General features: G+C 35.9%; 1 protein-coding gene across 3 annotated transcripts in view; it reads left to right on the top strand.

Annotated features, from left to right (window-relative positions):
• Positions 1 to 71: 71 nt before the first annotated feature.
• HECTD2 (HECT domain E3 ubiquitin protein ligase 2) overlaps positions 72 to 25,204 on the top strand; it is an 81,746-nt gene continuing 56,613 nt past the window's right edge. The window contains exons 1-2 of one of the 3 annotated variants that reach the window (XM_079138216.1): positions 72 to 356; positions 12,555 to 12,690. In XM_079138216.1, the coding sequence (XP_078994342.1) occupies positions 219 to 356; positions 12,555 to 12,690 (274 nt within the window). In that variant the 5' untranslated portion in view covers positions 72 to 218. The remainder of the gene's footprint in view (positions 357 to 12,554; positions 12,691 to 25,204) is intronic. The other 2 variants (XR_013763541.1, XM_079138215.1) reach the window with 2 other exon arrangements.

Here is a 25,204-nt window from a genome sequence, read left to right as displayed (position 1 = left end):
CGGGCTGGTCCGGGCGCGCGGGCTCGGGCGCGGGCTCGGGCTCGGGCTCGCGCGCGGAGTCGCGGACGCGGGCGGGGGCGGAGCGGCAGTGGTGGTTGGAAGCGGCCGCTCAGAGCCCTCTCGCGGCCGCGGCGGCAGCAGCGCCAACCCCAGCAGCAGTCCGGCCGCCGCCGCCGCCGCCGTCGCCGCCGCCTCGCGCTCTTGCCATCCGGCCAGACATGAGTGAGGCGGATCGGGCGCCTTCGCCTGCCGCGCCGCCGGCGGTGGCGGCGGCTGCCTCTGAGGAAAAGAAAGGGAAGGAACCGGAGCGTGAGAAGCTGCCACCCATCGTGTCCGCCGGCGCCGGCGCGACGACGGTAGGTACGGGGCGGGGGCCGCGGGGAGCCCCGACGGCAGGCGGCGGGAGGGAGGGCGGTCGGGCGAGGGGCGCCCGAGGCCCGCATCTCCTCCGGGGTCCTCGGGCGCTGCCCGGGTCGCTGCACCCGGGTTGCCCTTCGTTGGCCGAATTGAAAGAGTTGCGCCTCGAGAACAGCCCTGAACACTTCGCGAGCTGCATGCACCTTTCACGCTCTGGAAATGCTGGGGGTGGCCGGTTCCCCTGGACCTTTTGGTTATTTGGGGGGCTTAACCCCCTCGCCCCCTGCACACACACAGACCTTCTCTAAGGGCATGACCTGCATCCTGGAGTGGAATTGTGTGTTGGACGAACATAGATGTCAGGCAAGCGGGAGTGGGTTTTCCACGGAGGTGAGATTTCGCTCTTTTCTTGGCTTTTCTTTCCCTTCCCCCTTCCCCGATGGAACAGGCTCTGCGGCGAGTTTCCACTTAATTGTGACCTTTCCGTTGCTGTCAAGGTAGTGGGAGGTAGATGCATGGATGATGGTTTTATTTTTCATATGGTACAGACATGTGACTTAAGGGGGGAGGCTTTTTGAACCTTTTATTTAAACTCAATTTGTCTATGCTTGACAGGGATGATTTCCCAGCCGGATTTTCGGAAGGGTTATTTGGAGAGCGCTCTCGGGCTTCAAACTACATATTGCCAGATGATGTCATGGGACAGCCCCCTCTATCCCTTTTCCCTATTTGTACTGGTGGTTTTGACTCTGGTTACTTTTGAACACAATAAAAAATTAAGCTCTCGTTTTGAGATTTATGTTTGACATAATATTTAAATACTTTTTGAAAGTTTGCCTTGATATATTCGAAGATTATGACTTGTCATGCAACTGTGCGTGACAAAATAGTAAAAGTTTAGTGAACATTATACATTTTTTATTCCTACTTGCAATTAGTTTCTGAAAACCTCCCTCTTAAATGACTAAGAACTTACTAAAATAGCTCACTCTTCTTTAAAGTATTAGTATTGGAATAATGTTTTGATTTGATAGGGTTTTCAAAAATGTCTCAGGGCTGGGAAACTAGAAATTGTCAAAAACAACTTTTTTTGTGTTAAGTCAGTGCAGCAAACTGAACAGTAATGGTATGCATTTAAAAACATAACTACCATTGATAAAGTGGAGCTGCAATTAGGAATTACCTTGGGAGATGCCTTGAAGGAAATTGTCATCCAACTTCTTAGAGACCTGGTTCTTTCTGGTATGCTAGGTTTTTAAACCTTATATAGGAAGTTCTTAACTCAGCGTTCCAACAGTTCATTTCTAAGGTGGTTTGTTTAAAATAATAAATGCATATGCTTACACAATTATGTGAACGGGTTTAGTCTCTGAAGTAGACACCTTTCCCCCAAACCTATTTATTTCATTGTAACTGAATTTGAAGGTTTGGAATAAAAATTTACAGAAATTGATAAAATGTGGATGCAGGTATAATATGTGTTATCTGAGGCCCATAGGGCTTTGGAATTTCTAGGCTTTCAGATTTTAGGAAGGTAATTTGATATATATACCATGTATAATACCCACAGTGAGGCCCTGCTCAGCTCCCTATAATCAAACATGTTAAAAACTGCAGGAAAATGTATGTGTGTTCACCATAAATCAGATAAAATTAGACTCATGTCAGTATAGGTCAGGTTCATGCTTTTGCTACCTCAAATGATTTGCAAAAACATTTCCACTTCAAGAATTTGTAAAATTTAGGAATTGTAAAAAAGGGATTGTGGATTTGTACTACTAATCAAAAAGAATAGAGTTCAAGAAAAACATTTGTAAATCTTGAATTAAACTTTGAAAAGACGTAAATTGGAGAAGAAGATGGGATGAACAGAAAACCTTAGATTCTGAAAGCAGTTTCTGGCAACTTATAAGGACTTTCAGTGTTGGTACCATTGGGTCTTGTTTTGTTTTGTTTTGTTAATAACAGTTTAAAAATAGAATTTATGAGTTTACTGCAGACTATGTGTTTGTCTCAAAGAGATTGTCAGAGCTGGAATTCTGAGTTATATGTGCCAGTGAAAAGCCTGAGCCAAGAAAATATATGCTTGGTTCTTCCAAAAGTCAGGAAAGCCAGGATAACTGGGATGCTGACTGAAGTTTATCAGTGGGTGGGGTGATCCTGATGGGGTAGGGCAGGCAAGGAAAGACAGCTTGTGGCCTGTTAGGTTGTTTTTCAGCCTCCTCCTAGATTAAATAGAGCCCCTGGAGGTTTGTTTAGGAATCTAATTGTCATTAATAACTTTCTTTAAACCATTTTAGTGATTCTTCCACTTTGTCCCAGGTTAACAGCTTTAACCTAGAGAAGACTCTAAGTTGAGTTTTTTACTTAATTCAAGTGGCCCTGTAATAATTATTTTTCAGGGCTGGGGAGATAGCTCAGCTGGTAGAGTGCTTACCTTGCAAGCACAAGGCCCTGAGTTCAATCACCAGTACCGCTAAAAAAAAAAAAAAAAAAAAAATTGTTTTTCAAAAAATCATTGTATCACATTTACAAGAATAAAAATCAATTTAGAGTGAAAGCTCAAAAAAATAGATAGTAGGCCAGATTATGAGGACACATCTTGAAGATTTAGAAAGATATGGGTAGGAGAAAGAATACTGGAGAGGGCGGTGATAGATTCTAAAACCTTCTAAGTATAAAGGAAGTCCATTCTAACCAGGAGGTTCCTAACACGGGTGGTCTCATATCTGACCAGAGGGTTACTTTGCTGGCATGTTAAGGTCCTAATTCTCACATCTCACCCTATTGTACTAGTTTTCAACTGTACTAGTTTTCAACCTTTGATGCACATTAGAATCACCTGGGGGAACTTTTTAAAGATATTATTATCCAACCCAAATACAGGCTTTTTAAATCAAATTTTCTGGGGATGAAGCTCAGGCATTAAAAAAAAAAAAAAAAAAAAAAAAAACCCTGGTATATCTTAGATTGAAGATTGATGCAGTATGTGTTAAATCTGAAGCTCCATGGGTAAAGCCCAGGAATCTGTATTTTTAGCTATAGCCAACCACACCTCACCACACACATGCCTCACAAGTCTGTTTAGTTCATGGAACAGCATTTGAAAAGGACTGGGGAAAGATTTGGATTAAGTGAATGAAGCATAGCAGAAACCACGTACAGTGTGGGAATTGAAAGAAATGGCAAAATGGTTCTAGTTAGAGATGCTCAATAGGCTCAAGATAGAGAACCCTCACAGAACTACCAGCATTTGAGATTTGGTCTTGCTACTGTGAAGAGGTGATGCAACTCCACAGAGTTAAGGAGAATAAAGAATTTGAAGTAATATATGTGTATGGAAAACCTGGTAATAGTTAAGATTTGAGTGGAGGAGAATAATATGGATTAGTTGCTGATACAGATGTTAGGGAATACAGATGTACAATACAGAAGTTAGGGAAATGTGGTGAATGGGGAAGGAGAAAATGCTCACCTGGGCCAGAAATAACAGTGGTAAATGAGGACAAGTTTTGATTGTTTATTTCATCGTTTAATCAGGTGATCGGGAAAAGGTAGATTCTCCATGGGATAAGGTACCCAGGAATGAAGTGGGTTCAAGAAAGCGGTACTTTCAGGGCTGGGGTTGTGGCTCAGTGGTAAAGCACTAGCCCTGGTGAGGCCCTGGATTCGATCCTCAGCACCACGTGAAAAATAAAATAAATGTATGGTGTTTGCCTCCAACCAAAAAATATATTAAAAAGAAAGAAAGCGCTACTTTTTACTTACCTCAGAGAGGTGAAGGCAAATGGAAGAAACCAGTTTAGAGTGTGTGCGGATGCACGCACATACGTCTTTGGGCATATACTCTCTACCACCAAGCTATGTCTCTAGCCCTAGCTTAAGAATTTTAAAGGGAAGTTTGCCCACAAAGGAATGATCAGGAAACATGTCAGGTAGCTGCCAGGTGAGAGGAGCTTGAGTGAAAGCGTAAAGGGGATTTGATGGGAATTCTGTAATGAGAATGGAAAGTTTGTATACTTTGTTTCAGTTGTGTAGACATGGGATTAATGGGTCTCTTGAACCAAAGTCTAACTACTAAATTATTGAACATCTGTTATGTTTAGCTTTGTTCAAGATGTTGCAGAAAACAGTTTTTTAAAAAAGGTCCCTACCTCAGGGTATGCAGGGCTAATGCTTGAAAAGCAAAGCAGCATTTAAAATCCACAGTGAGCTATGCAAACAATTTGCTCTACAGGAGATCAGAGAAAGGAGATCAGTGTTTGTAGAACTGTGAAGAAAAGACTTGAAGTGAAGGTAATTATTTAAACTGGCTGTCCGTTGAAGGATGATAGGCTTTGGATGGGCAAAAGAAAGTGGGCCAAGTAATCCAGTGGGAAAAACAACATGAACAAGTCTTAAGTTGAAAAATTAGAGAGCCATAAAGCAAGCCCAATGGAAGCATGCTGGGAACTTGTGGGAGGTAAGTAAAATTGCATGGGGGCTGGAGCCAGATCACTAGGCAGAGAAATTTGGACTTTTTTTCCCCTTGTGGTTAATGGGAAGCCACTGGACTTCTTTAAATAGAGGAATAGAATAATGAAATCAGTGGTAGTGTATAGGTAAAGTGGAAGAGAGAGGAAGAAAGTGAAGAAAGGAACTTTGTAGTTCATGCCTGAGGTGATGAGTATGTCCCCTAGAGTACTGACCAGAGGATGAAGCATAAGAGATGGAAGAATACACACAATATGGAAACTAGCTAGATAACAGAAAAGAATTCTTAAGCTTTCTAGACAAGGTCTATTAGAAAAATATTTGTTTAAAATAGACAGCCCAACGAATAGCATTTCAAATCTGTGTGTGTGTGTGTGTGTGTGTGTGTGTGTGTGTGTGTGTGTGTGTTTAGATATGAGGTGTCCCCCAAAAGCTCATGTGTGAACCAATGCCAGAATTTTCAGAGGTAGAATGATTAGATTATGAGGTATGCCTAATCAGTAGATTAGTCCACTGAAATGGATTAACTGGGTAGTATCTATAGACAGGTGGGGTATGGCTGGAGCAGGTAGGCCAGTGGGACATTCCTTTGGGGTTTACATTTAGTCCCTGGTGAGCAGAATTCTCTCTGCTTCCTTGTCACCATATCCTGGGCTGCTTTCCTCCGAAACTCCATTCTGCCATGGTTTTCTGGCTTCACTGGGGATCCAGAGCTATGGACTCAGCTGATTATGGACTAACCCTCTGAAACCATGAGCCAAAATAAACTTTTCCTTCTGTACATTGTTGTTCTTGTCAGGTCTTGTGGTCACAGTGAAACAAAGCTGACTAAAACTCTGTGTGTGTGTGTGTGTGTGTGTGTGTGTGTGTGTGTGTATGTGTATTCTTACATAAACCCTTCCTAGACAGGTCTTTGGAACAATCTTGCATATGGAAAAACCTGATGTTCTTTCTCCTTTGTGTTCTAAATAAGAGGATAGGAAAGGATGCATATTATGATGACAAATATGTTTTAAAATATTTCAAAAATACATATGTGCATATGTGTAATAATAAATAATAGCTGTTGAGTACCTACCCTGTGCTAAGCGTGTTCCATGTGTTCTGTCATTTAGTCAGATAATGCAGATAACAACAATCACTCAACAACCCCTTTTCACAGAAAGGAATCTGAGAGTCAAATTACATGTTCCTTACCAAAGGATAAAGTGGCTCATAAGGAACAGAAGTTGTTTATAATTGAGATATTTCTGATTTAAAAAAAAAACATGCTCTTTCCCTTATTCTGAACTCTATCTGTGGTCATAAGTATAAGAACCATGTGGTGCAAAGAACTTCCACATATAGCAGTACTTCTAATTCAGAAAAAAGGATGTGGTCTAGTAATATATTTGTTCAAAATTTTGTTACCAGAGTTAGAACTATTATGGAAAAGAAATAAATGTTCTGGGATATCTGATCATTTGGTTTTAATATTATAGTATGAATATATAGCTAATTTTGTGTACAAATTACCTGATAAAGTAAAAAGCTGAAATTCTTAAGAGATAAAAAGGGAGGGCTATAGCTATTTATGTGCATACCCTGAGTGTGTTTAATTTTGGGTAGGTTTTAAAGTAAGTTTTGTGGGGTTTTTTTTCCTAGCTGCAAAAGCCATATGTAGTTTTCTGCTCAGTCTCCCATTAATTATTAATCCATGATGTTATCACACAAATAATTTGTATTTAACAATGGGAGAAAGTGGTCATTATAAATTGTGAACCAGAGAACCTCCAAAAGTGTCAAACATGATACTGCTTTGCTGTCATTACTCTCTTTCTATAAAATGAGGACAATAACAAAAGAACCCACATAGGTTCTCTGAGGGTAGGGTAGATGTGAGGTCTAAATTAATTAATACACATAAAACATTTAGAAAGTCTTTTTTTTTTTTTTTTTAGAAAGTCTTGTACAAAGAAAGCCCCTCAAGTGTTAGATGATGTTATTACATACAAACTAACATCTATAGGTAAAAAGCTGTTTTAGGTCAGCTAGCCCTTTCTGTTTCTGTCCTGTGGCATTGGTGCTTCCCTTCACAGCCTTTTATATCAAGCCTTAGGCCTTGTGTATATTTCCATTTTCAATCCATCTCCTCTGTGCTATCCCCTACCCCACCATCCCATCATTACACAGAATTAAGGAACGTCACGTACTCTGAACTCTTCAGGGTTGGCTTATATCTGAATTCATATGAATTTCTTTTTGAAGAGGGGAAAAAAAACTTCAAAGGGTTATAACTACTACTGACAGTAGCAGTTTCTTTTAGCATTGTGTTTGAAAATTAACTTTCTTATTTTTAGAGTTGAGAAGAGAAAGATCAACAGTGGATGAGTGGAGAAGTGGGTGGAGCTGAGAAAGCTCTGGGAAGTTTTGATTTTCCTGTTTTTTTCCCCCCTCACATTTTGGTTGACTGTGGGCGTAGGACCTCTTGTATGATATAATGTTATACTGATGAGCCTTATATGAATAACTAGTAGTTCTTAAGATGATATTTGTAACAGGGAGGATGTTGAACAACATTTTAGATTTTAGTAAGCAGTCAAAAATATTTTTTGGAATGAATATAATCAAGTGACTATACCTTTTAAAAATCAAGATTATTGAATTTTTGCCAATTCAGTTGAACTGAAAAGTCAATCTGAAAGTTATCTAGTTATAAAAGATTTCAAATTAACTTGATTTTGATTCAGATTTTTTTTTTAATTTATTTAAGAACAGCAAGAACCAGGCGTGATGGTGCATGCCCATAATCCTAGTAACTCAGGAGACTGAGATAGGAGGATCATGAGTTCAAAGCCAGTCTCAGCAAAATCAAGGCTCACTAAGCAACTCAGTGAGACCCTGTCTCAAAATAAAATACAAAAAAGGTCTGGAGATGTGACTCAGTGGTTAAGTGTCCCTATGTTCAATCCATGGTACAAAAAAAAAAAAAAAAAAAAAAAGAAAGAAAGAAAGAAAAAAAGAAAAAGAAAAAGGACAGCAAAATTCTTAAATGGTTGCAAAATTGTAACTGCATCAAAGTATGCATTCCAAAAGTAGTATTTACTATAGAAGCATAATCTCTTGATACAGTTTCATCTTCTTCTGTTATAAAATAAATGAATAAAATCTCTAATGCCATCTAGTCTTCCTAATGGTAAATGAACACTGATATTTCTGAGCTTCAGGACTAATATATGTAGGCTTAATTATTAGTTTTTGCTAAGATCAACTGCATTATGACTTTTTTGGTGACAAAATTTTATGTCACAATTTATATCCTTATTTCATAGTTTCCTATGAAAGGTATGGTTTATGATATTTAAAGAAAGCAATTCCACTTGGGCTGTGCTATTTATAGTTTGGGAGGGAAGTTCACACCTTGAAAGTAGCTGACTTTTCACATCTTAATAGAAGAATATAAGGTTAACACTTTTGATTTGATAACCCAGAATCCTAAAACGGAACTATGAACAAAATATATATAAGAAAAGAAGATATCTGTACCTAATAACAAGACTAAAACAGTTACTTTTGTGGATTCTAAACACAGTTGAGTTTTCACATCTGATATGGCCTTGACTGTTAGTTTAGATCAGTTTATTTTAAAAGCTGGGAAAGTGAAGTATCTTAAAATTTTAAATTTTAATTTAAAACATATCTGTGTATTTGTTCACCAGTCTTTTGCTTAGTATCTCAGGAAACTATACACACTTTAGAAAAAGTAGTTTTTATATCCACCATAAATAGTTCCTGAAATCATTGGTGGATTTTGCAGGCATAGAAAGTCAATTTAAAATATTTTAATTGAGAGACTCTAAGGTAATGAGATATTCTGGCTTTAACCAAGGAAAAAGTACTTTAAGAATTCATGGGGGTATTAAAAATACTTCAACCTGGAATAGTAAATAGTAGCATTGACTCTAAGCAGAGGCTGACAGTGAATTTAAACTCAATAAGTTCAGTACTGTGAGCAGCATAAGCATTTTATGTAGTAATTACAATAACTCATTTTGCATTTTTCATTTTATTTGTTTTATAAGTAGTGGGATTACCACTGCCAGAATGGCCGTTAATTCAGAAACTGGCGAGGGGCGATGGGGGATTGAGAAAGACAAACACATGTAGAGAGAGAAAGCTGGGACCAGGTGGGACACTGACCTCCAGTGGAGGAACATGACCCAGAGCTAGCTCAGCACATTTATTATATAGGTTTTATCATCAAAAAGTTATTTGTGGGTAAGTTTCTGTAAAACAGGCAGACTGAAGGATGCAGCACTGGCAAGACATTAGGGTTATCTTATTATGCTCTGAATTCTCTATACCTGGGATCTGGTGCCTGAATTCAAGGTCCAGACTGATATAACGCCATGCTTTTGCACACAGTTTCTCAGGCAAGGCATCATCATAGCAACTAGGCAATCTTGATCTGTACCTTTGCGCAGGAAGTTTTCAGTACAAATGCAGCTCAGAGGTGATGAGAGATGATGATTCAAGTCACCACTCTACACATGGAATTGTCTTTCATTTTCATTATGCTTCAAACTTATACCTGAAATAGCTTTTGGCCTTTTTGTCCTTGCTTGGCCCAGGCTGCCATTCTTCATTCCCTGTAACTACTGTCTCAGTTCAGGCTTCATTTCTTGCATTAGAGCTGGTTTAGCTTCCAGTTTTACTCCTTTCACTATATTCCCTAGACTGCTACTAAAATGATTTTTTTTTTCTAGAATAGAGATAGAAGTATTGTGTGCCACTATCTTGCTTATCTCTTTTCAATTTTTTCTCTTACCTTCATGAGTCTGCATTATAAATTTACTAGAGATTAGAACTGATAGTTGTTGAATAACCATTAATTGAATTACTTACTTATTTTTTTATTATTTGAAGATTTACAAGTGAACTAACCAATATTCTTTTGGACCACCTTTTATTAAGACAAGGTAGAGGAAGGAAGAGGGAAAGAAAAGAAATAAATCTTTCTGGATTGCTCGGACATCAGAAGTTTTTCTAAAGTACACTTATTTTTTTTTGCGCATCTATTTCTTCTGGTTAGGTGAGTTGTTCCTAAAACTATTAAGTATCATTCAGCAGTAGTACATCTATAAAGGTAGAGAAGATAATATCAGCCACAAAGGGTTGTTATGAAAATAGGCTGATGTAGTTAACATACTAACCAATGTTAAGCCCTTAATGAGTGATAGCTACTATGTCTGGACACACCATGGATATGATAATTTAACAGTACTGACTTCATGGTCTTTAGCCTGGAGTTTGAATTCTGGCTTCCCAGAATTGAGGTGCAATGCCCTCTGAACTTGGGCATTCATGTCAATTTCCCCATCTGTAAAATGAGGTATAAATAAATATCTCTTAGGAATATAATGTACTAATATGGTAATAGAGATACAATAAGTACTCAAAAAATGACTTGTAATATGTAGTTATCATTGTAATAATTGTTTATAAAGTACCCATTATGTTGTAGATTATGACCAAATCCTAGATGATACTATGATTCTGAGATTTCAGATTTATATCCCACATCTATTAGAAGACTACTTCATTTCAGTTGGGCAACATATTTTACTTTTATAGACTGAATTATGTAGACTAATCCTAACATAGAAATATTACCTCAGACCTCACTGAGATAAAATCTAGTCAAGAAGCAAGAAGCAAGCAAAAGCAAATAAAACAAGTAGCACAGATAGCAACAAAGTCTATGAGTAGCCAAAGATGGCACACACAAAAAAATAAATTTGTATTTATATACTTTACTTATGGAAGTATCTCTCAACTTCTCATTCATTGTCCACATTTGTTAGCCAAGTGACTTTTGGTGAGTCTTAGACAATTTAAATTTCCTCATCTATAAAATAAGAGTTAGCTTTTTTATTTTTTCTTCTAGTATTGGGGATTGGACCCAAAGGCATTTATCATTGAGTTACATCCCTAGCCCTTTTTATTTTTATTTTGAGACAGAGTCTCACTAAGTTGCTGAGGCTAACTTTGAACTTGCAATCCTTCTGCCTCAATCAGTTACTGGGATTACAGGCATGTGCCATTGTGTCTGGCAACAGTAACTAATTTTTGAAAGTCTCTTAATTCTAGAAACTTTTAGATTCTGGGTTATTTTCTATATTAATCTTTTTAGAAAAGAAAATTGTAGTGGGTTTATTTTAGAGTGCAGAACCTATGCACAATATTCTCTGTCAAACTCTGTGATAAATAAGGAATTTCCAGTGCATCCTGACAGACCAACTTGAGAACAGTTACAATTTCTATGGAATCATTTAAGTATTATAAAAATAAATAAGAGTGATTGGTTTTATAGAAATGTGAATACCAAAAAAAGCTTCACAGCAAAGTTATGATAGGTTATGCTGAAGTTATAAATTAGCCCAAAGTTTCAGTGTCTGAAAACTGTCGAGGTTTTTTATGGTATAACCTAATGTTGATCAGGAGTGGCTATGCTTCACAGTCACTGAGGTATCCAAACTGACAGATCTTTTAGCATCTCAACTCTTAGCCACTGTTGTCACCATAGAAGAAAAAGAAAAGAGCTGGAGGTTTGTCCACCGGTCTTAAATGCATGGGTTTTTCCTGGCCCATAAATGATAGATATTATTTTTTACTTGTATCCTATTGGAATTTCAGATGAGTCTGTAAGAGTGTGGGGAAAATGGGAAGAGCACATGTATATCTGGTGAGCATAAGTGCTTCTGCTCCGTGATGTACGAGCTGATTCTAAAAGGGTAAATAGAAGTCAGCATGGTAAATGAAGAAGTAGGATATGAAAAAGAAGCTCTTCCTCTATTGTGAAAGTGAAGAAGTTACATTTAGAATAAAAATGTGGATATCAAGGAAGAAGTTAACTACTGTGTTCTTGAGTCTGAAAACTGGAATATAAATATCTGAAAGCTGAGAACAGGTCTTGAGGCAGCTGTATAATTCAATTTTGCACTGGTTTCATGATTTTATTTCTATGAATAAAATTTTATTTTTATGAAATACAGATTAATTAAATATGTATTATGAATTTTATGGAGTCGTTATTTTGTGGAAAATGTATTAATGAACAGTTTATGTTTTGGAAAGATTGTTCTGTGGTCTATTCCTAAGAATTCCTACATACTTAGAAATATGTTTTTTAATCCTGATATATCCCAAATATAATCATAGTTCTTAGAAAAAAATAATCTCTAAAGGGTTTATCTTTTCACCTGAATTTTTAAAGTTGTATCAAACAACAGGAAAGCCTTCAGTTGATCAAACTGCATAGTATCATATATGTGTAAATTATTAAAAATTATTGTTGTAGAGGGCACAAGATATTATCTAAATATTCTTAAATACTGTTATAGTTAAAATAACAGTTAACATTAATGGAATGTGTGCTGTGTATGAGAAGCAGTGCTAATTATTGTATATGCATTACCTCATTTAAACCCCACAATAACTCTGTGAGGTAGGTACAATTATTATCCACTTTTTCAAGCTTTATCATTTAGTAGGTAAATTATGTGACTTCTTTGTACTTAAGATAATTTGGTTCTAGCAAAGTAAGTCATGTATACATACATCATTTTATCTATCTGTTATCAAATTTAAATCTGTATTACAAATGTTATTTTATTTCTGCCATAAAATGATTTATGTATAGGTAATAGAAATTATGCTACAATTGTAACTTTTTTTGTTTTTAGGGTTTGGACAGAGGAGACAAAGGCCAGATTTCCACTTGCAGCAGTTTTGTTTCAACTGTTAGCCAGAAGAAAGAAGCCACTGAAAATAGAAGTTCACCGACACATCTTGTTTCTCCTAACATCAAGGATAGTAATGGTCAGTATGTCTTGGCCAAAAGTATATTACAGTATTAAACTCTTTAAAAGGTAGATTTTAATTTTCAGAATTGTCCTGGTAGATCTAGTTAATACAACAAAAAAATAAATAAACTATGTAAGTATTTGCAAGAAGAAGAAAAATAATTATTTTTAGGTGAGTAAAAAAATGAAATGGAAAACTCATGAATAATAAAAAATAGTGTGATTAGAGAGCTATATACAATATAAATGCAATAAATGTGTATATAAAATACATTTTATATATGTGTACTACACAATGTATAAATATAAATATTTAGTAGATTTCTTATGTTTGAGCAGTTACCAAATAAAAGACTTTATGGAAAATGCATGAGATACTTAGAAATGAACCTAAAAGGAAGTATGCAAAACCTGTAGAGAAAATATAAAACTCTTTCAAAAGATTAAATGATGGTTTGAACAGAAAGACTTATAAATAATAATAAAGATGTCACGTTCATCCAATTTATTCCCTATATTTAATAAAATGTTCAACAGTTCTTTGGGGGAAAATTTAACAAGATGATTCCATATTCGATTTTTAAGAATTCTTATCTGAGAGGATATAAGACAAAATAATGAAGGAGTACATTCCTTTGTAGTGCCATATATTATAAATCTATACTACTGATAGTTTTGACACCAGGAAAGCCAAATAGAGATAAATCAGCAAAAAACATTTTATTTAAGTGGCATTAAATTATTCACTAAAGTAGAATTAGGTCAACACATTTCTCAAAAATAATGAAGTTTGATTTTTTTTAAAAACTATAAAAGTACTAGAAGAGTATGCAGGAGATTTTTTTAAGTGTACATACTTACTGACCCAGTAACTCCATTTGTAGGAATTTAGTCTAAGGAAATAATGTAGCATATGTGCAAAGATATAAGGAAAGAATGCACATTATTCATAATAGTATTTGAAGCAATCTAAGTGAATTGATAAATTATGTTCATCTGTCTTATAAAAACTGTGCTTCTATTAATAAGAATGTGATATGTATATAAAGTGACTAGGATAAATGCTCACAATACATTGTATGGTACTTTCAAACTGTAAAATTTTAAGAAACCAAATTATACAGTTATATGTAGAATTTGACTTCAGTATTTTTTTCTTTTATTGAAGGAAACCTTTTATACTCTGAACATGAAAGGGTGCCCACTAATCTGCTAATGGTTTTCTCAGGGAGGTAGGATTGGGTGTGTATTATTAATTTTGTTTTTATGACTTTGTATTGCTTGATCACAGGAAACATACATTATTTGAATACTTCTAAGTGCCTCTTAACCCTGTAAAAAGACAAAACAAACCTGCAAAGGTTTGAATGCCCCTCACATTCTTGACAAACATCTGGAAGTGTTTAAGGATGTAGTTTCTGGTAGATTATCTATGTCAATAAGCTACATGTGACATAAATTATTCTTATGCATATTTTCTCTTTGAAATTGCAAGCTAAGGCTAGACCTATTCTATAGTCTTATAGGTTATTATCTATGTCACTTCATTAATGAAGCTTTGCCTTTGATAACTTCTTTCTTCCTTCTTTCTTTATACACACACACACACACACACACACACACACACACACACTGCATCAATTAGGTCTTACTTGAGGTCCCAGTGCCCCTCTGTCACAGTCCCTCAATCCACAACTCAGTAAAACAAACCTGTAATTGTGGTACCATTATAGAAACAGAGAAATAAAGAAAATAAGCCTATTTGAAGTGCAAGAGGAGTTAAGAGAAATGATTTGTTTTAGACATTAACTAGATAATAATTAATGACTTTTGTATAATAATTTATAGAAAACCTTCAAGTATGTTATTTAAACCTCACAACAATCACATAAAATAGAACAAACATTAGAATCCTTATTGTGTTTGTTTTCTGTTGCTGCATAAAAATTTTCACAATCTAGTGGCTGGAAAACAACACCCATTCATTAGCTCTCAACTCTTTAGTTCAGAAATCCAGATGGATGTGACTAGGTTTTTTGCTCAAGGTCTTACAGGGTTGAAATCAAGGTGTTGTTTGGTCTGAGCTATGAGCAAGAATCCTTTTCCAAGTTCCTGCAGGTTATTGGTAGAATTCATTCTTTGTGGTTTTAAGACTGAAGTCCCATTGCCTTATCTGACTGTCAACTAGGGTAAGCTCTTAGAGGTCCTACACAGTTTATTGCCACAGGCCTTATCACAAGATATCACAATATGAAAGCTTATTTATTCAAGACTGTCAACAGAATTCCTGTGTTGAATTCCCTTTATGATTTTAGTCCCTGACTTTGTCTTCTTCAACCAGTGGGAGAAAACTGTCTGCTTCTAAAGAACTTGTGTGATTAGGTTTCGCCTACCTAGAGAGTATCTCTCTTTTTTTAAGTTTGCATTATATTTCAAGGTTAGGACTTCAACATATCTTTTTTGTAGAGGTAGGGGGAAAATTCAACTTGCAACAGAGTTTAGGATTCTTAAAAAAATTGAAATGTATACTGCAGAGAATAATTGCTAGTCAAAAGAAATGATAGATGACCATAAATTTGGTTTGGACTTTTTATTTAAATACTTAGCCTTTGATTCTACCTTTGATTTATATCTACTCCGTTCTGCCTATATGAATATCTTGATCTCTGAACTTAGCTTATATACTCAAAAGTTTTTGAGAAAACATATTGACTCTGGATATGATCCACCTGCTTGAATTGCTGCCACTTTTCTTTTTCTCTCTCATCTGGGCCAATCTTGTGAAGTTTGGACTTAGCCCCAACCTGAACTCGGAGTATTTGCATATACCACTGGAGATGAATAGACCTTTCAGAGACATCTTTTACATTTTTTACAACTTCTAGAGCCTACCTCTCCTACCTTTTCCATCTGGAAGCTACCTGAATTCAGGTGTGTTTATATATTCACAAAAATGTTTTTAATAAGTCTGAAAAGAGGCATAATAACTTTTAAAGGAAAATATAAAAGAGTAAGAGAATGTAGTGCCACATAAAGAATTATTTTACTATTTTACTGAATGGGAATTTAGACTAAATCTTCCACATGTAACCAAGTTTATAATTCCTTGATCTTTTGAGAAGCCTTTTTTACTTGCCAGTAAGATTATTTCCTCAAAAATGCATCATTCTTGGCAGTTATTACAATTTTCCTCCTTCTTCTTTGGTACCAGGACCTATGCTGGGTATTCTCTTAACAGCTTGTCTCTCCTTCTGATCTTCAAGTGTTATTAGAGAAGAGAAGCTGCAAAAGCCCGACGTGGGTTTACCTAACAGCTGAGGGATGCCTTTCCTCCCTGTAGGATCACATGGCTAGGTATGCCTGTCAAGTTGGCTGTCCTTTTAAAGATCTGAGAAATGTAGGAGTTTTACGTACTATAACAGCTGCTAGAGATGATACATCTTCAGAGAAACAATCTAGAAGATAAGTAATGTAGGAGTTGGGGAGTATGGTGGTGGTGGTGGGTTAACACTACATTTCCTCTTACTTTTTTGTATTTACCTTTCTAAAGTTATTATGCCCCTTTTTCAGACTAACTTAAAACATGTTTAAATGGCACAGAGCATATTTAAAAGAAACAAAGCAATTCTTCCTCAAACCTTTTAAAATACCTTCTTATTCTTGGTACTTCCAAAGAGTAGACATGAACTCTGACATTTACCTTGAGGGCAGTGTTTCATTCCCAGCTCAGCCCATTTCGTGTGTACTCTACCAGAGCCCTGATGTGACATAATGAACTCTGCAATTTTTAGACACTCTGGAGAAGGTGGGGGGTTTTTTTGTTTGTTTTGTTTTGTTTTTTGGTGTGTGTGTGTGTGTGTGTGTGTGTGTGTGTGTTTGGTTTTTTTTTTTTTTTTTTTTGCTACTCTGAAATAGTCAAGGGAAGAACAGGGTGGTCTTCAGCTTAAACAGTGATTGGATCTGAATGTGGTCCTGTGATATGTTTGCAGGTAAAGTACCACAGGGTTTCACAGTTTCTCTAAAAGCAACTTGAGGGACAGACAGGAAAACAAGCTGTTAGAAGAAACCCAGCACAGGGCTTGCTATCTGCTTGCTGTCTGGGGAGAGCAAACGACTTGCTGCTTTAAGATTCCTACTCTAGAAGAATCTCCACGACCTCAAATGACTCTATCTCCAGGGTTCCTTGGAAAAATGAACTGATTTTAGACTAAGTCTCCAAAATCTTTCCCTCAGGCAGAGTGAGTACCTTGGATTTGGCTTTTAACTATTCCTAGTGAGAGGTGTATCTATATTTATTGGTGTACTTATCCATTTCTTCACTAATCTGTGCACTCGTTAACTCTTATTTTGGAGAGGGAAAGGGCTATCTTTTTTAGTAGTAAAGTTAATTTGTTGAATATAAAAATGTCTGAAACATATTGTCACATTCTTTCCTGCTGTCCCTTGTATTCTTTACTGTGTTTCTTTATGCAAAGGCAAGCAAATATATGTGTTCCCATTTTCCTCCTTTTCTTAAAGATAAGGTAATTATGTATACATTATCCATCACCTTGTTTTCTTTTCAGTTCTTGCATTCAAGATCTTTTTGTATCAATACTTTTTCACAATTATATTCCATTTTATTAGATGTATTATAATTTATTTACTCGGAGCCCACTAAAAGAAATGAGTCGTACCTGGTTTTTTTGTTATTGTAAACAAGACCACAACAATTTTGTTCATCTGTAGGTATATCTATACGATATTCCTGGATGTGGAATTGTTGGGACCAAGAGGAAATGCATTTACAATGTCCTTGAGTTTTGAATCCTTCTGTCTCCAGAACCTACCATGCATGTAACATGTAGTATGTACTCAGTGAATAATTTACTGAATGAGGAAATTCTGGGTTTCTGCCTGTTTACCTGTTGGAATAAAAAACCCATCTTAAGGCTGTAATGAATTCTGTAAGATAATCCAACATAAGGTATCTATTTCATTAAAGATAACCTTCTATAGAAACGTTTGAACATTTTCATAATTAAATCCATAAAAGAACATTCATTCATGTTTTATGAACACACACATCACTGAACTTAGTAAAAAGTCCATCTCCAAAAATGAGTGAATGTAATGCTTTACTTGGCTCTGATGGTTTTAGTCTTATGAGTCAGAGGCACCCCCCACTTCTTCCTTTACCTCTCCCACCTTCAATTTTATTTTTTGCTAAATGTTTGGAAAAGTCATCCTATAGACAGTGATGTAAACACCACCTGTTATGACTAATTCACTCTGGTTTTTCACTGTTTCAGCTTCCTGCCACTATTGAAGTAGTCAAAAGCAGTACCAAAGTACTCTACTGATAGAGAAATCCTTAAGATTGTTGTCTATTTATTATCTGCCTAGTACTCAACACCTTGTTAGTTATAATATCAAATAAGAATCAAGACTTTAAGTCAGCTTCCAATAACTGTGCGACCTTAAACAGCTACTTAGAGGACTTCATTTGCCCATTTATAGAATGAGGAAACTGGGCATGATGAGTTATATAATATCTTCCACGTCTAAGTTTTATTTAAAATGTTAATTTTCCAATTTATTAATTTTACTTAATCCCCCATGCATATGTTTGTTTTCATTTTTTTGGACATTTTGTAGTTTACTAGTTCCTACTTTGTGATAGAATGTTTAGGGCACTGTTTAATAGTGGGAATAAGTTTTGTAACTTCTTAGTTGGGGTTCAAATCCTGGCTCTGTAACTTATAAATTATACCATGCTAGAAAAGTAACTTAACCTCTCTATACTTATTTTCCTATCTGTAAAACAGTATAGTTAAGAAACTACCCTGGTGGGTGTGGTGGTGCATGCCTGTAATCCCAGCGGCTCAAGAGGCTGAGACAGGAGGATTGCAAGTTCAAAGCCAACCTCAGCAACTTAGTGAGACCCTGAGCAACTTAGCAAGACTCTGTTTCAAAATTTAAAAATTAAAAAAAAAATGGGTCGGGGATGTAGCTCAGTGGTTAATCACCTCTGGGTTCAATCCCCAGTACAAAAAAAAAAGAAAGAAAGAAAGAAAAAAGAAACAACCAAGACAAGTAAACAAGGAACTATCCTATAAGGTTATAAGAATACATGAAAGAAGAGCATTTACAAAGGATCCAATTCCATGCTTTATAAAAGTTAGTGATTATATAATGTTAAATTGTATAACTTACATAGATTATATGATTTATATAAATTTATATAATATATATGTAAATTGGGGGAAAGGATTATGATGGGCAGGGTTTCTGTTTTACCACATGAGGAACTGATAGCATGGGTTTTTTAAAATTTTAAATGTGTCACACATTTTGAATGTAATCAACATTTCTGTATGTTTCAGTAATAATAAAATTCAAATCCATGAACTCAGCACTCAAATCAAGAAAAGAACTCTACCAGCGTTTTAAGAGCCTCAATGAGCCCACCCTAATTGCATTTCCTTATTCTTCTGTCCAGAGGAAACTACTGTTCCCCTTTACATAGTTACCTTGTGAGTGAATCGTGGGAAACAAAGGACACCTACTGGGACATCTGGCAGAGCTATAATTTGATTATGTATTAGATGTCTAGCATCAGTACTCCAGTTTTCTAGGGTACTATAGGTTAGACCTGTGAGGGAAATGACTGTCCTCAGCTGATTCAGATAATAGAGAAAGAAAAGGAGAAAAGGCACTTGCCCACTGGCAAGTTCTTTATAAGAATAAAACCTGGGCCAGGCTTATTTGTTCATTCTATCTTCAGATGAAAAAGAATAGTACAAAAGGCAGTCAGGATCTTGGTGATAACAGACATCTAAGATGACTAACTCTCAGGCCACTCTGTTCTGTTCTGGGCAGAGTGAAATTCATCTTTGGCCACCATGATTCCCAATCCTTTGACTATGATATGTGTCTCTGCCTCAGTCTCTTTCACTTACTGTCTGGAAATTTGTGGATCTCTTTTTGTTTTGCAGGGTTTTGAAATTGCACAGTGATGTGCCTTGGCATGAGTCTGTTTTTAATCCCATGTGCCACATACTTAGTAGGCTCTCTCCATCCAATGCTCATGTCCTTCATTTCCAGGAAATTTTTTTAAACTATTTTTTATGACTTCCTCCCTTCTGCTTTTTCTATTCTTTCTTTCTGGATCATCTGTATTCAAAAGCATGACCTTTGGACTTCTGTTTTTCTTTTCTTTTTCCCACTACTATTTTTTTTTTCCTTTCTCTTTTGCTCTATATTTAGAGAATTTCCTCAAACCCCTTCTAGTATTTTATTTCTACTATCATGTCTTTAATTATCAAGAATTCTCCCCTCAATATTTCCTTCTTATAGCATCATCTTACTTCATGTTTGTTCTTTTATCCCTCTGAGAAAATCAGTTATATGTTTTTAAATTTTTCTTCTTCCTTCATGCTTTTTGTCTATTTGTTTTGGTCTCTACCTTCTATATTGAAGGCTTCATCAGAAGTTTTATAATCCTTGCTTTTCTACCTATGGTTAATAGTAGGGGACCAAACAGATGATGGAAGTTGAAGCCTAGTTTGTTGACCATAAGCTTCATTATAGGACAATATGTGTGGGTTTGGGGGAACTCTGAGGTAAGTATCTTTAGTTTTTTTTTTTTTTTTTCTTCTTGGACTCCCAAAAAAGTGTCATAATCCCCAAGAAAGTGTCTTCTAATTTCTTGTTTGGGGGCAGGGACAAGGTAAATGATCTGTTTGCTGGGGGAAGAGGGATGGAAATCTCTCTTGACTGATTGATCATTTTCAGTATTCAACTAATTAGTTACTTACTGCCTCATCTCCTGTTACAGTTTGTTCTTGTAATTTCATCTGTGTCTGGTATTACTCTAGTCCAAAGCACCTCTGTTTCATCATCTCCAAATATTGTAAATTTCCAGACTTCCTCTGGAGTAGGCATGGAGGGCAGAGATAGTGACCCAAGGACAGAAAATTTAGGGATCTAACTTCTTCTTTAGTTTTCACCTTACTTCTTATTTTAGCCTCCCCACTTATGCCCACAGATCCAGATTCTGTCTCCTTTAAGAATTCTGCAGTGTAAAACAAGTTACTTTCCATCTTTCCTTGTTGAGGCTTGGTGTTTAGCTGTTTCAGGTCTTTAAAGTGAGTGTTAACAGTTGTCTCTTTTTCTAGCTTCCTTTTACCTTATCTATCATGAATTATAATAAACCATCCCAAAACTTAATGACTTAAAACAGTAAGAATATTTATTTTATTCACAAATGTGTAATTTGGGTGAGGATCAGTGGGAATGGCTCATCTTCGTTCTCCTGAGCATTGACTGAGGTGACTTTGAAGACTGAAGCAGCTAGAATCACCAAGGGCCTGCTCACTCCAATGCCTGACCATTGATGCTAGCTGTAGACTTGGACCTAGATGGGTTTAGGGCTAGATCACCTACATTTGGCCTTTTTGTGTGGCTTCTTGGCTTTCTCACAGCATGGTGACTAAATTCCAAGGATAAGCATCCCAAATAAGAGCCAAGAAGAAATGTTATTGCCTTTTAAAACCTAGTCATACAGCATCAATTCTGCCACATTTGTTTATTAGTAGGAAACCATTAAGACTGGCCCATATTCAAAGGCAGGAGAATTAGACTCCATCTTTTTATGGAAGGAGTATCAAAGAACTTATGATCATAATTTTAAACTACTATATCTGTGAGTTTAATATATAGATCCAGGAAGAGAGTTTTTTTTTAATTTATTGAACCTTTTTAGTTATATATGACAGTAGAATTTATTTTGATATCATTATATAAGCATAGCATATATCTTTTTCTAGTTAGGACCCCATTCTTGTGGACGTACATGATGGTGGGATTCCCTGTGATGTTTTTGTGTATGTACATAGGAAAATTATGTCAGATTCATTCTACTGTCTTTCCTTTGCCTGTCTCCCCTCCCTTCCCTCCAGTCCCCATTGTCTAATTCACTGAACTACTATTCTTTCCCTTCCTCCCCCTTATTGTGGTTTAGTTTCCACATATCAGAGAAACATTTGATCTTTGGCTTTTGGGGACTGGGTTATTTCACTTAGCATGATAGTCTCCAGATCATCATTTATGGGAAATGTCATAAAGTCATTCTTCTTTATGGCTGAGCAATACTCCATTGTGTATATACCACATTTTCTTTAACCATTCATCTGATGAGAGACACCTAGGTTGGTTCCATAGATCACCTATTATGAATTGAGCTGCTGTAAACATTGATGTGGCTGCTTCACTGTAGCATGCTGATTTTAAATCCTTTGGATATATACTGAGGAGTGGGATAACTGGGTCAAATGTTGGTTCCATTCCTAGTTTTTTGAGGAATCTCCATACTGCTTTCCAGAGTGGTTGTACCAATTTTCAGTCCCATCAGCAATGTGTGAGTGTACCTTTTTCCTCACACACTCACCAACATTTATTGTCACTTGTATTATTGTCACTTGTATTCTTGATAATTGCTATTCTTACTGGAGTGAGATTAAATCTCAGTGTAGTTTTTGATTTGCATTTCTCTTAATTGCTAGCGATGTTGAACTTTTTTTTCATTATATTTGTTGACCATTCCTATTTCTTCTGTGAAGACAGAGTTTTTGACTCTTACTTCAGAACTTTTCTTAACAGCATATAATAGGGCAGAAATATATAACTAAAATCAGGTTTTTAGATGACTTACACATTTTAAGTTTCCAAGTTTCATCAGTTTTTCTCTTACATATCATTTTATACATCACTGTAATGGGGAATCTTTTAAGCTTTTTATTAATTTGTATAAGTCCTGTCTGTTTTGTTCTTGAGTAATCACATTGTTTTTTTGGTAGGTAGGAAAAGGTTATTTTTAAAAACAAACAAAAAATTAAAGCGTCAATATATTAAGCCGAGAGAAGCTGAGCTACTCTCAGCAAACCTGTTCCCTTAGCACTCGTTGGCCTTTAAAGTTCTTCTTCAAATCCTTAAGAGAAATTAACTAAAGCTTTTTGTTTCATTTTATAATATCTAAATTGAGACCCCAAGATTCAATGACTTGGCTAGGGTTCACAGATTTAAAAACTCAGACACCAATAGGACTTTACTCCATTATTTCTAAGGCTGGTATTTTCCATGACATATGAAACTTAGGGTAAGAGTGTCTTACCACCTGCAAACCTTTTTATGTTAAGACTTCTTCTCCAGCAGTAGAGGAAAAGGTTGTCCTACTGAACACTCAATCTACATAGTCTTTTGTTTACCTCTGATTCTGCTATTGCCATGTGTGCATAGTTTCTGGCTATTCAGTAACAATCTTCAGTGTCCTAATCATGTGGCCAGTTAAAAATGTCAGTCTTCATTTTGGTGACTACAGTTGTGGAAAACAACATATTTCTAGTGTCCAATCAAAAGTCAGACTTTGAAAACAGTGAGCCAGCAACATTTGGCTAATATTCTTACACCCTTATACGTAGTCCTGTTATGATCTTCACATTTTTAGATAAACCATCAGCCAGCACCACAGTCCTTATTCTTACTTTGGCTTCAAGTGTTTTACTTAATGTTTCTAAGCAACCAACTAAAATTGGCAACAGTATATTAAAAGAAAGGGAAAATGATTACTGCTTATCAATTTAGCACAGAGTGTTCCCAAGTATTGACTGAATGAAACCTAAATGACAGGTTTTCACTGATAAATATATTATTTGCTTTTTTCAGTGTATTACGATATCCTATAGTATAGAAAAAGTTGCATATAACAGAACAAAGACTTGCTTGTTCTATTTATGGTATTAATTTGAGATTTAATTAATCTCTATCACCATAGTTATTGATTTTCTCTTTAAATTAGATTTTAATAAACCATCTGTGAGAATAGGCAGAAAAGTCTGTCTCTGGAAACAATGCCTTGATATTCAGGGACATGAGAGCAGCTGTGAGCTGTTATTTTTCTTTTCTTAATAGCTGAATGTCATATCCTGTAGTTTGACTTTCATTCACTAATGTGAGCAAAGTATTTGCCCTTTCTTTCTGACTCAAGTTTCATTAACATAGTATGTTAACATTCTTCATTATTCTTCAGTCCAAGTTACCTTATGAACCAAAAATAGATCCCATCTGGGTCTCTGGTCCTAACCTCACAATATAATCCTCTAGGTCTTGGCATTATTCTTTCTCTTATATAAGATTCTCCCCATTCAGACTCTGCCAAAACCCTCTTCTCTTACTAACTCAGATTTCACCCTTCTTCTATCATGGTATTAATAAAAATGTGTGGGTATAAAAAATGTGTATATGTGCTCAGTGAGTGAATAACTTAATTTATATTTGAATAAGTCTGTTTGTATCTAATAGTGGGTGTTTATAGCTGGTTGGGAAAGGTGTGTGGGAAGGGATAGGAAAAAGGAAGAAAAACTGTAGAGGAGCCATAGAGTTAACAATGACAAGACTGGTGTTAAAGAGAGGAAAACAACTATCCATTTATTTCCTTCCTGCTAAAATGTCCTTTTCTTTCTTATTAATTAAATTTCTAAATATAATCCATAAGATAACATTTGTGGATAAATTGAACTTATATTCAATTTATGCTTACAGTACAAATTACTGATATTTACATATTTAGTAAAGGACATAAAATCAATTATAAAGCATAATTAAAGCCTATTATAAAACATAATCAATCCCAGCAACTCAGGAGGCTGATGCAGGAAAATTACAAGTATGAGGTCATCCTGGGCAGCTGAACAAGAACCTTTCTCAAAATTATATGAAAAGGGTTAGTGATGCAGATCAGTGGTAGAGTGCTTGCTTAGCATGTGCAAAGCCCTGAGTTTAATCTCCAGCATCAAATTAATTAATTAAATAAAACATAATGAAGAAATTTAATAATATTTTCTGTATTACTGCCATCATTATCCTCTCATCTAAAACTATTGAATGGTTCAATGGTTCAATGGTTCTCACTGTGGTTCGCAGACTTAGCAGCATCAGCATCACCTGGGAGCATGTTAGAAGTCAAATTCTTGTGCCCCACCCCAGCCCTGCTTAACCACAAACTCTGGAGAGGGCCCAGTAATCTTTGTTTTAACAAGCTTTCTGGACAATTCTGAGGTACAGTAAAGTTTGAAAACCATTTCTGTTGTGTGTGAAAAATTGGCCTCTCTAAACTCTTTTGATATAAAAGTTAGTTTAAAATATACCCAAACACTAAAGAAGATTTTTTTAGCCTATTGAAGTTGATAATAGATCCAAAATAGATGCTCTAAGTGGGAAGGAGAGGAAGGAAGGAAGGAAGACCTTATAGCTATGTTACTGTGCTGTGATTATTGATATAGCTGTGCTTGCTTAATTAAAAATATATCCCTATAATGTTAGAGTAGAATTAAGTTCTATATATGTACATTTAATTATTGTAGAATTTCAACTCTATAAAATATTGATATTTTCTATTGATTTAGAAGTACTAAGAATATCACTAAACAAAGTAAAAAACAGTGGATGGACTCAACCTCTGAGTGGAGAAGACAGAATTGGAAGATAGAATA

The sequence above is a fragment of the Sciurus vulgaris genome (genome assembly GCF_902686455.1).
Source record: "Sciurus vulgaris genome assembly, chromosome: 4".
In the NCBI taxonomy this organism is placed as follows: Eukaryota; Metazoa; Chordata; class Mammalia; order Rodentia; family Sciuridae; genus Sciurus; species Sciurus vulgaris.
This window is presented reverse-complemented; position numbering and strand designations above follow the sequence as displayed.